Source organism: Camelus dromedarius, chromosome 29, assembly GCF_036321535.1.
Source record: "Camelus dromedarius isolate mCamDro1 chromosome 29, mCamDro1.pat, whole genome shotgun sequence".
Lineage (NCBI taxonomy): Eukaryota > Metazoa > Chordata > Mammalia > Artiodactyla > Camelidae > Camelus > Camelus dromedarius.
Window position 1 is genome coordinate 5,107,783 of NC_087464.1, and position 17,343 is coordinate 5,125,125.

Genomic DNA, 17,343 nt, shown 5'->3' on the forward strand with positions numbered 1-17,343 from the left:
AGATGAGGGCGACTCTGCCCCCCCACGGGAGGGCTGCACTACCTGGAGGCATCTTTGCTGGCTGCAACGGCGTGTGTTGGGAGGAGGGTGTGTGTGCTACTGACACCTGGTGAGCAGAGGCCAGAGGTGCCTTTAAACATCCTGAAATACATGCGACAGCCTTTACAACACAGAGTTCTTTGGTTCAAAACATCAATAGTGCCAAGTGTGAGAAACCCTGTTCTAAATGAAGTGTATCTGCCTTATCACAGAGAAAATGAGGCACTCTCCTGAGTTAACCTAACAAACACCAGAGTATACTGCTTAGAAAACACCAGCACAGAATTCAGAAGCTGCCCATTTACAGTTTTGTGTGGACCAGTACAGGATGCTTCCGTGCCTTGTAGAAGGGTTGATGGCATTCCACTTTGACGAGAACGCCAGAAAAGGGGTGGTCCCATTACTGCTCTGTGCTAAGGAGCACAGTGTAAGACAAATGACAAAATAAACAAACTCCCTCTGAGATGAACAAATTCATTTATCACTCAACTTTGAGTGATTTATTGAAAACACTGAAATCAGAATTCCTCTGTAAGTCCTCAAACATCCCCAGGTTTATTTTCTCAGGTTTCTGACAGTATCTCACCATCCTTCTTTTTCTGAGCCAGTATGGTCACTTCTTCTCCTTTTGGGAGGTCAAGGAGGAAAAGGACGGCTTCTTCTCTTATGATATTTGTGAAGTCTACATTGTTTACCTGTTAAAATACATTTCACAGATCACTCTTGGCCATATTTTCAGATTATAAAAAGACTGGTCTATACAGGAAACAAATAGTCACAGAGTTTACCCAATTTGAAAATACCACATCTACAAAGGTGAAAGTTTTTATTTTACTTTGGAGAAAAGAATATACTCTAATTTAAAATAAGCAGAAACCAAGTAAGTAGAGTGAATGAAGGTGTAAATTCATTGAAAGAGTAGTCACAATGCATCCTGACATTAGAGATCGTGCAAGGTAAAACTTTAGACCAAAAAAGACAATTTCTAATTCCAATTATTTATTATAATTGTAAAATCTCCAGATCTAAATTCTTAAATTATAAGTTCTGTGGATGTACAATAGAGCCCTACATTTTCCTAGTCTCTGAAAAAGAAATCAAAAGAAAGTGAGAAATGGAAAATAAAAAGAAATGGCGCGCACACTGTGCCATCCCTGTCAGGGCATCGGTACGAGGCAGGCTCCGCGTCTGCCAAGTCAGTATTTACACGAGATGCTCCTAAGTACCAAAATGTACTCATCACAGTATCATCAGTGACTGAGTGCGGGGTTTCTTCTTTTTATCTCTGGAGAGTTTCCACATTAAAAAAATTTCAACATGGATTGCATTTATGTTACAAAACAAAAATAAACTATTAAGAAATATGGCTCAGATGACATGTGCCCTGATTATATCAAGCAGGATATAAGGTGGGTGAGAGAACAGGTCTGTTTAAGTACATATGCTGTGTCAATCTGAGGACCACCAAGAAGAACCACAGCACAGTGTCAGGTGGGAATCAGTCCGACACGCTGGCCCACTGGGTCCGAGGGGAAGGAGCAGGGTGAAGAGGCCCCAGGCAGCCGCCGCGGGAGCTCATAAAGCTCACAGGGAGAAGGTTCTGATGTGGGCTGCTGCCCTGAGTGCCCAAGCCCAAGACGGGGGCTGTGCAGCAAGAGAGAAGAGGGGCCCGCAGACATCTCCCAGGTTTTAGGAAAAATGATTAAAGAAGACAGGAAAAGAATCAAAAAGATCAGAGGAGGAACAGAATGGCAGCGTGATGGAATCAAAGGAAGAAAGCACTTTGAAAGGGATCCCGTGAGGGCAACACCAGCAAGCACTGGAGGAGGATGCGGGCTGAAGGGGAGGTGCGCTCAGCGACGCGCACACGGTGGTGTGTGGAAGCCGGCTGACTGCACCGCTTCACGACATGAAGACTTAGAAGAAAGCGGGGAGGGGCCCCACCACACCTCCTTCAACACGCGCAACAGCAACAGTAGAGGAACAGGACAGTGGAAGTCAGACGAAGAAGCAGAGGACAGGCAGAGAGAAACCATGACCAGAGTGGCAAAATTCTGGAGGAGGAGAATGAACTTGGAGGCAGGCATGAGGCAGCCGGATGCAGAGGAGACCAGAGCAGGGGCAACGATGATGACGCGGGGGGCAGGGGTGGGAGCTCATACCTGACACACCTCACCTTCTTGATAAGGTGGGACAGAGTGTATGTATCTGGCGGGAAGGGTGGATATTTCAGAAAGAGAAGACATAAATAAAGATGGTACTATGTTACCAGGCAACACCGCTGATGGAAAACAAACAACTGAAAGAAAAAGAGGCCCCTGGTAGACTGCACCTAGCCGGGATTCCCTGACTCCCGCGGCTGGCCCTACCTCTGGTGGGGCCTGCAGCATGCGCACCCCACCTCCTCGGCCTCCAGCCCTGACCGCAGCAGGGTCGGGGGAGAAGGCCCCACGGGGCTCCACGGGCTCCTGGCAAAGGCAGGAGCAGGAAGTGACAAGTTGAGCGCAACTATGCCTGATGGATTTCTTAAATGGAATGTCTAGCGGGCTCCAGACACTGCAGCGCCCATTGTAAATAGTAGGTTTGCTGTGTGTGATGCCTTTTTCTAGAGCTCTAAGTCCTTTTGAACCCACAGAAGTTGACACTCTGACGTACCCTGAGAATTTGATCACCCTCTTCTAAGCCTTCTTTGGCCGCAGGGCTATCTTCAAGAACGCCAGCTACAAATATTCCAACATCGTTTCCACCAGCCAGCCGCAAGCCCACACTGTCTCCTTTTCTGAACTTTACTAATTTCATGCTGGGCCTGTTAACAAATATTTCATTTGAAGCAGTTAAGAGAAGCCTGAAAAGTTACAGCAACTGATACAATGAAAATCACATTTAGAATAAAATAAAGGACCATCATCTTGGAAATTTTCCCCATACCACTAATTTACTGAATAAAATTTAGTGGTAGAATTCCAAATCAGATTTAATTGCACTTTCTTTTAATTTTTGATAAAGTAAGTTTTAAAATATCCAAATTTAATATGTAAGTACTGTTTTACATAATAATTTATAAAATTACTTCATAAAAACAATGTTTTCCCAGCTGTCGGTCTTGGATATATGTGGTACATTCCCAATGGCTGAAAAATCTTCCATCTTCCCAGCCCAATGCATACTGTATCATCTCTATGGAGACACAATGTTGTATAAAGGTAGAAATTAAACCATAAATCGACAAATTTTCCTAATACCAGGGCGCCAAAATCAGGCTTTCAGTACTGTGACCTCTGTATCCAACAGAGAGTGGTTTTGAAACTTTGCAGTTGAGGGACTCGTTCAGTAGCTCACACAGATCACCTACTCTGCAGCCCTTTTGAATTCTAAATGAAAAGCATGATCATTCAGCCCTTTAGGATTAGCCCCATGCCTAATCTCTGCCCCCTTCTTGTTGACAGAGAATGGAAACGAATTAATGCAGGCACTTTCCTCTATCATCAGTGCACTGTCAACACCTGGGGCACTCCTGAAATAAATGCTGAAGAATGGCTAGACAGAAACAGATCATCACCCTTTAGGGTAAGTGATTACAAATTATACACATCATTACAAATTACCCTTCTAGGTTTCCAAAACCATCCCACATTCCTAGCCAGGAAGACACATAATTCTTGTACCTATTCTGACATGAAGTGTAGAAAAAGTCTTTTTAATCTTAATTTACTAAGTAACAATGAGCAAATAATCAGAAACTAACAGAAACTTAAAAACACAAACCAAATGAATGAATTGAGAAAAGACGTATCTCGTCCTTTAAAATCAACTAAAGATTACCTTAGTTTTTAGAACTTAAAATGAATTCACATTTGATCTGGTTTCCTCATCTGGAACTAACATTAGCTGGACATAACCTAAGAACTTGCAGGTTAGAGAGGTCACACTGTCCGGGCTGGCGGTGGCCCTGGTCCCCCAGTCTATTTCCCAGCTTTCTTACAGAGGATGAGCCTTGGCTGTGACGGTACCCTGCTCTTCTGCCTGCGTCAAGAGCCGTCTCACAGATGCCTCTCCCAAATCAACCCGTACAGACAGCTCTTTCAGACATTTTCTTAAAGTCCTAAGGCTCCAGGTCCCTGGAAGTCTTTCTCTAACACAGACCAATCCAGTGGGCCTCAAAAAGTAAAAATAGTTGGTTGTAGTCTCTACAATCCATTAGTAAGATGTGGGTTTTTAAAGCCACTGTTTGTGGACAGCTTTAGGCACAATCTCATGATCATGTGCCCGAGATGCCTGCTATCTTAGACTGCCCTGCGTTACATCAGCTACATGCAGTAGCAAAAGTAGACTAACTGCTTCTGCCTCATGTCCACTTACTGAATCCGGATGAATAACCAGGCCTTTCCTGGCTCAGCTACAAATCCTGCCCACATCCCCAGTCCCGTTTGCTATCTGCTCTTCAGGGCTCTCTCAGGGAAATAGGTCTCTGGAATCTAATCATAAAAGTTTCCTGAGACCGTAAAAAATCAGGAAAGCTCTCAGACGATTCTTAAGAAGGAAAAAGAAGTGGACAACCCCTCACAATTGATGAAATTGTGAATTATCAGTTACCTAATTTTAAAAATGTACAATTTAAACTTGTGATACCCACCAGTTTCAGGAGCTATTTCTCTTTACCAAGTTGGGTCTTAATGCTAACAACCTAATTTACTTTAGCAGAGAAAACAGATGAAAGCAGGGGTCTAGACAGAACCCACTTTAGGAAATTTGGGGATTTTCCATTACTCATGTCATGTCCCTTTCACCACAAAGGCAACAAAAAACTAATCTGATGATCATGATGGTTTGAAATCTGGTTACAAAATTTACATCTCAATCCGACTACGTATATAAAACATGTAGCAGTAAAAGATGCGGAACATCAGCCCTTATTTCTGAGTTGCTAGCTAGTCTAGGACAGGTTCTCGACCAGGTGATTTTGCCTGCAGGAAACACTGGCAGTGTCTGGAGATATGTTTACTTATCTCAACTGTGTGTGTGTGGATGTGTATGTGTGCGTGTACCTGGGTGCTACTGGCAGCTAGTGGCCAGGGATGCTGTTAAACATATGCCACAGTGTAATTAGGACAGTCCACCATGATAATCAATTATCTGTCCCCAAATGTCGTGCTGAGATGGACACACTGATTTTTTTTTTTAATGCTAGGGATTTAGACTGCCTGTGAAAATTCTGATATTTAAATAAAAAATAATTTTTTATCTGTAATTCCTGACCTAAAAACTACAGAAAACAGTGGTAAGAAAGAAGTAAACATCCAGAAGTTTCCTTTATGTTCTCTAATCTCTGATTATATCATGTAAATAATTTTAAAAACCTAAACAAATCATCAAATAGTATACACTATTTTTAAAAGTACATGTAATACGGCTCACAACTGAGCTCTCACTTTGAATAATGCTGAGTAATGGGCAGAGAAGACAGCACAAGTCAGAATCACATACCGAAGGATCCCGTCTTCGTGAGTTGAATTGGGCAGGACACCATCAGACGGACTGACAGGCAAATCCACGTCTGGTTGTCCAACTTGGGCATACACTGGCTTTGGTTCTAAAAGAAAATAAAATTTAAATTGTGTACGAATCACTTTAAAAAATGGAATAACAATGCAAGCTACCACTGAAATAACAGAGTCTGCAAAATACAGCAAAAATCTAGTTCAGAGCTCCTGCTCAGGACCACGTATACTATGTATGGAGGACATATACACATATACATTAGTTTCCAGCTGCAAATTCTGATGTCCTTACAACAAGTCTGCAAGTTACATGGTCCCCTGCACTTTTCACAGCTCCAGCTGTTAGGGTTTGAACAATCCATTTTCTAGGGAAGAATAACAGAAGAGGAAGAATACAGGAACAGAGAATCTTCTTAAGACTGTCCAAGTAGCCTTCTCTTTTCACTGTGGTAAAGTTTATTTCTAAACATCCACGGCCGGCCACCAGTCAGAGCAGAAAGAGGTTCCAAGGGGAGGACCTGAGAGACGTTAGAACCCAAATCTCCAGGCCCATCCAGCACCTGGATCTCAGAACCCTGAAGAGCCTCACGGGAGGTCTCACATACAGCTCTACAGTTATCCTTCATAAGGCATTTCTGAAGACACTTTCAACAGGTAAAGTTTCTTGAGTCAATCTCACATGTCCCTTTAATGAGCACTGCTAGAAAACACCCCACTCACTGTAAACTGCTGTTAACCACAAATAACTGCTATCCAGAACATTTTTAAAATTCACAAAAATCTACCGACCTATGCCCACCTCCACCCATAAAAAAGGCACTGGAAGTCACAGACAACGAAGTTCACGTGTGGGCGGTCAGCACAGCAGCGGCATCTCTATGCCGTCTGTAAATCCCGACGGGCAGTCTGCACCTAGGTCCCTCCTGGGCTTACCTGGGAGAGCGGGGGCTTGCTTCTCACTCCTCTCAACTAGAACTTCATCCGCCGCCGCAGCTGTATGATCATCCACGTGCTTCACAGGAGTCGAGACAGCCCCAGGTTTAGAAATTCTCTCTTCCTCTCTGCTCCGGAGACTATATGCCAGTATAATAAAATATTCTGAGTGAAAAATCATTCGTAAACCGCACAAGAACAGCCCAGACAACCTCAAAAAAGAATGACAGGAAATGTGCTGTAACAGGTATTAAAATACTGTAAAAACCTAATAATTAAAACTAGAGCAGAAACAGACAGGCAGATCGATTTAACAAAACAGAAAATGGAGAAATTTATCTGTAGCACTACAGCTTACTATGGAAGCAGCAGTCCAAAACTGCTAGAAAAGAACACACTGTTTAATAAACAGTGTTAGGACAACTGTCCACAAATTAAGAAAAATTAGACCTCTATGCATATCAATGACATAAATATAAATCAATTTCAGATGGGATAAAGTCCTAAATATAAAATTTTATCACTGAAAATAGAGGACTTTCAAAGTAAGATTCATGACATGAAAGCCATAATATATCCAAAGTGAATACATAAAAAGTTAAAAAGCATGCAATTAGGAAAAAATGTCTTAGGTTTAACCAAACGAAAAAAAATTTTTTAGTTCAAACAACTAAATATTAGCAATCTGACCTAGTATATGTAGTAAGAGTTCACTATGAAGACTATATTCTGATCTAACAATACACATTAAGAATCTGACATTTAGAATACATAAGCAACTACATAAACATCAGTTTAAAAGAGACAATTCAAGGGAAAAAAAGAATAAATACTAGGAAGAGGCAATTCACCAAAAAGGATACACAAAAAGACAATAATCTTGAAAACATATTCAACCTTTTGAATAACTAGGGAAACACAAATACAGACAACTAGAAATCATCTTATTACTCGTGAGAATTTTGAAATGATAACATTAACTGTAAGGAAGGACATGGAGAAATAGACATTCTGGATGGTAAAAATAATTGTAAAAATGAAAAATGACTGTACAACTACTTGAGGGAAAAATGAGAATTATTTATCAATACACAAAAAAATGCAAGTATGCAACAGCCTGCAATCCCATTCTTGAGTTTATTCTAGAGAAACAGATATGCGTCCAAGAAGACATTTATAAGAATAGTTACTCTGAGCTCAGTTCTAATACCAATAAACAAAACAATTAAAACTAAATGTCCATCAAGTTCCCCAGAAAAATACAAATTATAAAAGTTGAACCAAGACAATATATATAGTTTTTTAAAAAGGCCAATAAATGTGCCTCACATAAAAAGATAAGTTAAGATCTGCCATCTAAAAAGCTATCAGGTTTACATGGTTTTAGTGACAGAGTTCTTTCAACTCTGAAAACCAAATAATTTGTTTATTCAATTATCCTAGACCACAGAAAAATACAGAAAGCTCTCTAATTCAATTATTAAAACATTTTTATTATAGAAAATTCCAAATATACATAGTAATACAGAAAACAGTATCAAAAATCTTGTGTACCTATCCTTAAAAACTTCCAACATTCTGCTGATCAGAAATTCAATCTGAGTGGCTGGATAAGAAGTAGTGGTATATTTATACAATGGAATACTACTTTGCCATAAAAAAGAATAAAATAATGCCATTTGCAGCAACATGGATAGACCTAGAGATCGTCATTCTAAGTGAAGTAAGCCAGAAAGAGAAAGAAAAATACCGTATGATATCACTCATATGTGGTGTCTAAAAACCAAAAAGGGGGAGGGAACACTGAACTCATCTACAAAATAGAAACAGACTTGCAGACTTAGTAAACAACCTTATGGTTACAGGGGAAAGGGAGTGGTGGGAAGGGGTAAATTTAGGAGTTTGAGATTTGCAAATGTTAGCCACAATATATAAAAATAGATTTTAAAAAGTTTCTTTTGCATAGACGGGGAACTGTGTTCGATATCTTGTGATAGCCTTTAACGAAAAAAAAATATGAAAGCAAGTGTATGTATGTGTGTGTGTGACTGGGATATTGTGCTGTACACCGGAGATAGATACATTATAATTGACTATACTTCAATAAAAAAAAAAAAAAAGAAATTCAATGTGAGGATAACAGAATCTTAGCACTCAAACCTTGACAATTAACAGTACGAAAGAGAAAACAAAAGCTATTTCAAAATATGAATGGGGAAAAATTCTAAATAAAATATTAGCTAAGCTGTTAGCACTGCATTAAAGGGTCATTATACAATGGCTACAGCAGCGCTATTTCAAGAGTGCAAGAGCAGTTCAACACTAGAAATCTATCACATAATTATATCCAAATGTTACAGAAAAAAATGTTAATATTGGTCAAACAGGCATGTGAAAACATTCAAGAGCCATTCCTAATAAAATCCATAAATAAAGCAAAGACACAGGAAATACAGTTAGTAATGAGGCTATTTTCGAAACCAAAAGCTAATACCATATTAAATAGCAAAATGCTGAATGTGTTTACTCTAAAATCAGTAACAACACAATGATACCTGCCAACAGTACTGTTATTAACCACTATTTTGAAGACTCAGATGATACAATCATGAGGTAATGCACCTGAAATATTGGGGGAAACTTTAGTGAGTATAAAAGAATCCCAAAAAATTATCTGAATTAAGAGAATTTTAATTACCTTAAAATTCAACAGATTTTTTTTTCAATATCCTCAACTATCAGGTAGAAATGAAAAGGAAAAAATATGCCAATAACAACATCATTAAAAACTGTAAATCTATACAATCTTAGACTGGGGGAGATCCGCCTAAATAAGCAAGATAAAAATTCAGAAGCCATGGAAGAAAGATGAACATAATTCACTAGACTAAAAATGTTTAATTGCACAGGAAAAGGTATTATGAAGACTTATTTGCAACATGCCCATCAAAAGAGCTATTACCAACTGATGAAAAATTGAAAAAAAAAAAAAAAAAAAAAAAGCCAGCCCAATAGAAAAACGAGTAACAGAAATGAATCAGGAAATTTACTGAGGAAGAAATCCAATGGTCAGTGATATCATAGAAAGATATTAGTTCCACTACTAGTCAGGAAACTTGTCAATTTAAAGTAAAGCGTTACTGTTTTGTAACCATCAGATTGGTAAACATGGAATTCTGAGAAACAAATGTAAACACTACTTCTGGAAAGTAACCTGACACCATCCATGAAAAATTTTAAGTAATACTAACACACTCTTCAATTACTTTAGAAATAAAAAGAGTCTATCTATGAAATCATGGACAAAAATGGGTACAGAAAACTGTTTTGCACAGGCAAAGACTTAGGAACAGACTTCCCATAATAGGGAAAACTTCTCATCAAAAGAATAAGCTGGAAAAATGCTCACCTTGTGTTGAAATAAGTTGCTAGCTAGGGAATAATGTGCAGAGCCCAGCCTTTTAAAATTATTTAAAAACACACACATACCCAAACTCTATACATGATACCAAATGTTCATACGAGTGTGACAAAGGCTTAAATCAAGGGAGTGAGAACTGGGAGGAGGTGGAGACGGCAGATTTCGCCTATTTTACTAGTTCTAATGAGCAGACATGGCTTCTATGATGAAGATACCAACTGAAATATTAAAGTAAGGTACAGTGAAATAGAATTCTATCTATAGACAGGAAAGTAGCTGTAAAACAGAAGGTAAGGGACACAGTGCAGAATGGACATTGTGTGACACCACCGAGGTATCACAGTGACACACTCACACGCTCACACACTCACACCACATGCAGGCAACAGTGCTTCACCCTCCAGGAGACCGAGCAGCGGCTGAGAGAAATTTCAGATTTATCTTGACTATTTCAGTTTTCATAACAAAGTATTGACATAATAACTTATAAAGATTTAAATATTTTTAGATATTTTAAAGGTTGAAATATTTTAAAATAATGTTCATTACGTTAAAATGAATTAAGCCTAACTTTAAAGAAAAGAATTTCGTTCTATTACTGCATATGGTTAGCAGTCTCTCATCAGGAAAAAGTTTCTTCCCATTTATCCTCTTGAAAAAATAAAACAGAAACACTTTTCAGAGTTTCCATTTTCCTATTCATGTAACTATTCTGTGGGGTGTATTCCAGTTTTAAATTATATATATATATATATATATATATATATTACATGAGCAGCATGTAAGTGAAACAGTCTTTTGGAAAAAAAAATATAAAAGCCAAATCAGAATGAACTGCTTTTTTCAGAAAGAACTACTTTTAAATCATAAAATGTCAAAATTTTTAGCCACTGCTTATGAAATAAAATCTCACATACAATAAGTCTAAGTACAAATAAATACAATGAAATTTTATCCCCAAAGGCATCTCAGAATATAAAGGGCAATACAAAATAATAAATTCTCCCTGCATTCTTTGCATTAAAAAATACAAATAATATTAAAAAATGAACATTTTGAAGAGAATGAGATGAAAAACCTACATAATTTCAATAGTTCTACAGATCTCTATTGCTCTGCAACAGACTAAACCAGTTGCTTAAAACACATCCCAAAGCAAACACTTCCAATTGTTTTCCTTCTTTCTTGCAACTTAAATAACACTTTCCAAATTCAAAACGTGACTGACGTTGATGGTGACTACCATCTCGGTAACTCAGCATCAGCTGTAATATTTCAGCCTGAGTGTCCCTCCCCCCGCCCAGTGATAACAAGACTGGCTGTGCAGTAGGGCTCCTGCTCCGTACACCACATACAACTTCTGCCAGTACGTTCATCTTGGGGTAATTATCATACCTTTCCTTTAATATAACTATTATGACAACAATTCAGATGGGTGGAACTCACATCAGTCTATTACACTTTCCATACAATTAGTGTTTGGAAAAATCATTGTTCCTTTCACTGCACTTCCGTCATCTACCAAGAGATGGAGGCATTTTTCAACACATGTGGGTCTACAGTAGTGCTGGTAACAGAATTATGAAGCAACTTACTTATGCACTTTCAAATTTTCTAGAATCCATATTAAACGAATGAGATGAAATCAATTAACACATTTCATTGAACCTAATATTCCCAAACTATTATCTTATCATATAATCAATATAAATTATTAATGAGGTAATGTACACATTCTTTTTTGCACACTCAGTCATAAAAATCCAACGTGTACATCACACAATACACCCCAGCGCAGACTGGCCACACTTCAGAGGCTCAGCAGTCAATGTGGCTGGTGCCAATGGTGTTTGGCAGAGCAGATCTAGAGATCTAAAGTTACAACTTTTCCAAACATTTAAAATGTTCTAATATGACCACTAAGTCTACTGCAAGAAAAATAGTAGAATTTAAACACACAGAATTAGCCTACAATCAGTGGCAATTATTGAAAGAAACTGGTGAGACTGTAAAAATGAAAATACATTTTTGCCAAACCTTCCTTACGTAAGTCTATCCTAATGGTTCCCATTTACATTTTGTATAAGGTTAAACTTTATTTAAAAAAAAAACCCACTGTATTCACCTGGATATAAGCTCTATGGTAGCAGAGGTCTTGCCTAGATCGCTGAGGGCATGATTAATAACCACACACTGACGACACGCTGACATCAAACAACACTTGATAAAGGGAGAACAAGCAGGATAGTGCCAAAATTACAGGGACTTTCACCCCTCACTGAAGAATCTTCACTCAGTCACCTGTGTTAGCCCTGCGGCAAGGCAAGGGGGCCACGGGAAAGAAGTCCCCAGTGGGTAATTACTGTCACTGAGATATTTAATAAACTGTATCTTTCTACCTGACGATCTTTGTAGGTGAAGTGGGGAGGACTTCACAGCGTGTCTGAAAAAGAGAAGGGAGTAGTACCTGCACCAAATTAACCAGCAACATCACATACAAATCTTGTTCTGAATAAAGCAGATCTTGAATTTAAAAGCAAGACTTCTCTCCAGTGTTTAAGAAGGAACATGACACAGAATGAGCTCCGCAAGTCAATTCTCTCTTGTCACATAGGGACTGCAGTGAAGGCAGTAAGGGTGTCTTCTCGTCTGCAGCCCCAACCACCACCCAGAGGACCAGCTGGTCCCCAGTGCCACCAGCCGTGTACTCTGCAGCCCTGGCTCCTTCCTAGACGGCAAGTCTTGGCCCAGAGTGCCAGTGAAAGGATACTGAATAAAATATACAGAGCAAACCTGGCAACACGCATCAAGGTATAAGAAAATCACTGTGATCATCGTCTCCAGACATACATTATTTTTTAACTTAAAAACAAAATATTTTAATATCCTAGACCAGGGAACGACTGGCAAACTTTTTCTGTGACTGGTTCTACAAGCCCTGCGGTCTCTGTCCCACCTTCTTAATGGTGACACTGCAGGACGGGTGCCAGTACAACTTCACTGGCAAGGCTGGGGGCACGCGGACGTGGCCCTCAGGCCACGGCTGGCCGGCCCTGCTCTAGACAACAGTGAGGGTGCACTGCTCATCTAGTGACAATGAAGAAACAAGTGCACGTGTTCTTCTCAGACCTCGGACCCTATCACACTTGCTCTCTAAAAAAGGAACATCACAGAGGACGTAAGTGGGTCACTGCAACAATGGAACGCAATGGAACGCTTTGTAGATTTTTGTTCCCTTAAGTAACCTACTCTCCTCCTTCCTCTACACCAGTAAGGGCAAATACGTGAGTCAAAAGGCCAAGAGTTTTAATCCTGGACCCAGTCTCTTGTCCACTATACAACCCTGGGCTTTATCACAACCTCTCAGCTTACATTTACCTGCCTACAGACGAAGAAATCTTCTAAGAAATGGTTTAACGCAAGCAGATGTGAATGCACGCCTGTGAACCCTAACTGGTAACGCTCTTATGACCACTACTAATACCGTAATAATGACAGAAGCTAGTGTTTGTGCCAGGATTATAATAACTGCTTCAACTTTCACAGCATGTCTGTAATGTATGTAGCCTACTTGCTAGAAAATGAGAAAACTAAAGCACAGAGAGGTTCCAAGGTCACGCAAGTAACTGCTGGAAGGCTGGGACTCACACCCAGGAAAACTGGCCTCAAAGCCCAAAGAAGTCTCTATATTCCATTGCCTCTGACAAAATGAAGGTTACTATTCTCAGCAGATAACTGCCTATCTTAAAAACATGCAAAAATATTAAGAAATCTAGGAAGAGAACAAGGTGGGGCTAGTGTTTCAAACACTAAACTGAAACTTTTCTCACATGATCAAGTCTTTTTTGTATCATTTTTTAAACAACAGAATTTAAATATTTGTAAAACATTTGTAAAACAAAGACATGTGCAGACAAAATTATATAACACAAAGAAAATTCCCCATGCTGTTTTTTTATACTAGGATTTTACTCCTGTAATGTATTTAAATTGTTTCTCAAAATGCAAGGCACCCTCTAAATTAGAACTCCACTTACTTGGATTTTGATATTAACTTTAGGGGAGAAATGAAACCTTCCAGCACTGGTACAATTTTGGATCTTGCCTATAGGCGAGGCTGCTAAATTTTCAGGAATTATATTCTCAGCACAAGTATTTGGGAAGAGTCTGAAGACTGATCTTCTGGAGTTGAAGTACTACCTTCTCCTTAGTATGTGCTACATACATGTTCTAACCAGACACTCCCAAGTCTGGTAACATACAGAAGAGAATGCTACCAGAAATTTTAAAAAGTACTCCCTGCCTCCATCTCAGATGAACTGAGAACAAGGCCCAGGACTCTATTTTTTAAAGACTAGAAGACCTCACATAACTGGCATTACCCATAAGGAATACTTGAAGTTCCCAAGAGAAGTGAAACATCCCAACATAATATGAAGGCAGTTAAATTTTTTAAAATAAAACCTCTCCAACTTTAAGTTAAAGTCGCAGATGTCAAGCGTTTAGGAAATCTAAATGGAAAAAAAGTAGGTACCAAAAACAACTTTCTAACATTTAGAATTTGCTTGCAATAAAAACAAATGGCCAAAATTCTGATGAGTATTTCTTTCTTTCCCTTTTTTTTTTTTTTTAAGGAAAATCATGTTCAAATTGCTCGATGCCAGCATGGTTTCTAGATGAGAGAAATGTGTTAAAATTATAGCTGCTCCCCATGAATCATCAAGGGTGTGAGTTAAATCACTGTGTGTGTGTTATGGCCGCAACTCTTTCCAGACAAGGTCTGTGCTGTGTCAGGGAGATTTTTAGAATATGTTAACATGTAGCAGTTAAAAATAATAACCAGTTATAAGTCAGTTTTGTATGTGACATACTATAATATTTCTTAAAAAAATCATTCTAACCTTAATTACAAAGATCAGGGTTACTGTAATTTATAATCTACAATTTGAAATTCAGAGAGAATCAGCTTCCCAAATATTTAAGCTCAACAGTGTACAACCACCGTATCAGTATGACTCCTGACAATCTTTGGAAAGGCTGTCTCCTGGCAAGTCCTTGTCCCCTTCCTGTCACTTCTCCCCTGCCTCCTCCTCTCCCTCAAGGCACATTCCCTGTGGTCCACTTCCTGGCATACTATCCACAGCTTCCCTGGGCAAGTGACTTCTATGACTTGAGGTAACATTTATGCAGGTAAGTCCCAAGTCACCACCTTGAATCTGAAACTGTTTAGCCCTGGACTTGAATTTCCAGGTGCCAACCTGTGGTGGCCTCCAGAGCCCTGGGAATGTCCAGACATTCTGTGTACATGTGCATTTTTCTGGAGAGAAGAGTCATAATTTCCTTCAGATTCTCCAATGGGTATGTGAGCCCAGAGACTATCAACTCAGTGAAGTCACATGCCAGGAGCATCCCAGACCCCTGGACACAAATATCAGACAGTGAATTTTAAAGGGGAGAACTGAGTCCAGGTGAACCCCTCACTGGAGCACTTCTACTGAGCACAGCCCACTGCCCAAGCAGGAGGCCCCTCAGCATGCTAGCGCCTCCCCGGGTGGCAGGCCAGCTGCTTCTCTAAACAAAGTTTTCTTGGCAAAATGGCCACGCCCATTTGTTGACATCCTGTCTAGTTACTTTTGTGCTAAAAAGACACGGATGAGTGACAAGGCTTGGCTCACGTGCCTAAAATATTTACTATTTGGCTTTTTATGAAAAAGTTTGACCTCTGTTATTCTAGATAAGAAATACCTAAATTGATAAAGAAAAACAAACCTAACTTAAATAATCAAAAGAAAACCTATCTTCTAACCTTATTTCTCAGCCATACCAGAAACATGTATCAAGCACACACAACTATTTCATTTTAAATAACAGAGTGTGATTACCTGCCATTGCTGGGCTGCTGTGGAGAGTGTCTAGAATGATCGGAAGGCTCTGACCGCTGGTCAGGAGACCGTGACCGGCTATGACGGGGAGGCCTGTCGTGTGATCGACCGGAATGATCTGATGCCAGTGACTGAATTTCTGAAATGTCTGTTAAACAAAAGATGCCATTTATCTTCCCACAGAATGATGACAGTAAAATATAAGGTACTCCAACAGAAATAAGCTAGTAAATACAACTTCATATTAAATGGTTGATTTAAGCATTAACGTCACCAGCCACCAATAATATTGATGAGCTGGCAACAGAAAAAAGTTTTAATTCTTAGATTTTGAAGATGTCTAGCTTATAGAAAATTATCCTTTCATTCTAACATGGCAAATCCTCCCACTTTAAGAAACAGGTCACTTAAAGGGACTCTCCAAACAGAACCATACTCACCGTCTCTCTCAGAGGCATTAGCAGAGTGGATACTGTCAGAAAGATCAGGGACGTTCAACAGCGTAGCCCGTTCATCTCTCTGAACTACCATTTTTAACTTGCCTTTAGACCTCTCGATCAATGTCTTTGCATCTGTCAGTGACATATTTTCTGTCACGGTACCATTTATCTGCAACAGAAGAGAAACTATGGGTTGAAGGTAAATGACGGAAGTACAAATGTTAACTTAGTCAGATATGAACAGGATTATCTAAACTACTGCTGGGCTTGCTCTAAGAATCGAAATATTCCCTTTACACTTTCCTGAATTATCAAAGTGCTCCTCCTTACTGAAATAATAAAACCTTTACTATAGTGTTGCTGCACTGCCAGAAAGCCCAGATTAGCACCCTCTAACCCCTCCCCATTACTTTCTATTACTTAGGAACAAACTAACAAAACAGACATTTCAATAATATCTGGAGGAGTGATCGAAACCACTTACTGTGGAACGACAGACAAATCTACCCACAAGGTAACTCCTATTAGTGAATAATACACATTTGGAGCGATTAATTCTCTCCGGATGACTCTACGGCCTAGAGAAAAGCATTAGTGTTGGCTTGGAGTAATAGCCAGTGGCAAGCTATCCAGTCCCCCAAATACTGATTTTTTCATTCTTTTTGGCAAAATCGCTTCAAGCATGAACAGAAGCTACGTGGTCACACTGGACCTTGTTCTCTATTGCAGTTCATTAAAATGTAAGAATGTGACTATACCTTCAACACAACATCGCCTTCTTGAATATTGCCATCTCTTGCTGCCAAACTATCTTGTGAAATTTCCTTTACAAATATATGGCTGGCCAATCGAAGACCATATTCTGAAATAATATATTTAAATGTCTTTAGTGTAAGATCCCAAGACACTTAAATAGAGTTCAAAAGTATGAAACTAATAATCACTGCATAAAGAAGAGTTTTAAGAACAATCGATAACAGAAAATCATTCTTGGCTTCCCTGCAAAGACGACATTCCCTCTAGTCACCAGAAAGTTCTCCGTGTCAACGTAAAAGCAACGGGAAAGCCTGTGCTTCAAACAGAAGACTGACACACCGTGCTCTGATTTTTCTGAGAGAGAACTCTGAAGA

The 17,343-nt window shown here is 39.3% G+C and overlaps 1 protein-coding gene across 7 annotated transcripts in view; it reads right to left on the bottom strand.

Annotated features, from left to right (window-relative positions):
• Positions 1 to 17,343, bottom strand: part of TJP1 (tight junction protein 1) — a 234,821-nt gene that overhangs the window by 26,309 nt on the left and 191,169 nt on the right. For all 7 annotated transcript variants that reach the window (XM_064480517.1, XM_064480516.1, XM_064480514.1 and 4 more), the window contains 7 exons: positions 16,972 to 17,075; positions 16,214 to 16,382; positions 15,774 to 15,921; positions 6,471 to 6,610; positions 5,524 to 5,629; positions 2,695 to 2,845; positions 626 to 734 (listed from right to left, as the gene is read on the bottom strand). In XM_064480517.1, the coding sequence (XP_064336587.1) occupies positions 626 to 734; positions 2,695 to 2,845; positions 5,524 to 5,629; positions 6,471 to 6,610; positions 15,774 to 15,921; positions 16,214 to 16,382; positions 16,972 to 17,075 (927 nt within the window). The remainder of the gene's footprint in view (positions 1 to 625; positions 735 to 2,694; positions 2,846 to 5,523; positions 5,630 to 6,470; positions 6,611 to 15,773; positions 15,922 to 16,213; positions 16,383 to 16,971; positions 17,076 to 17,343) is intronic.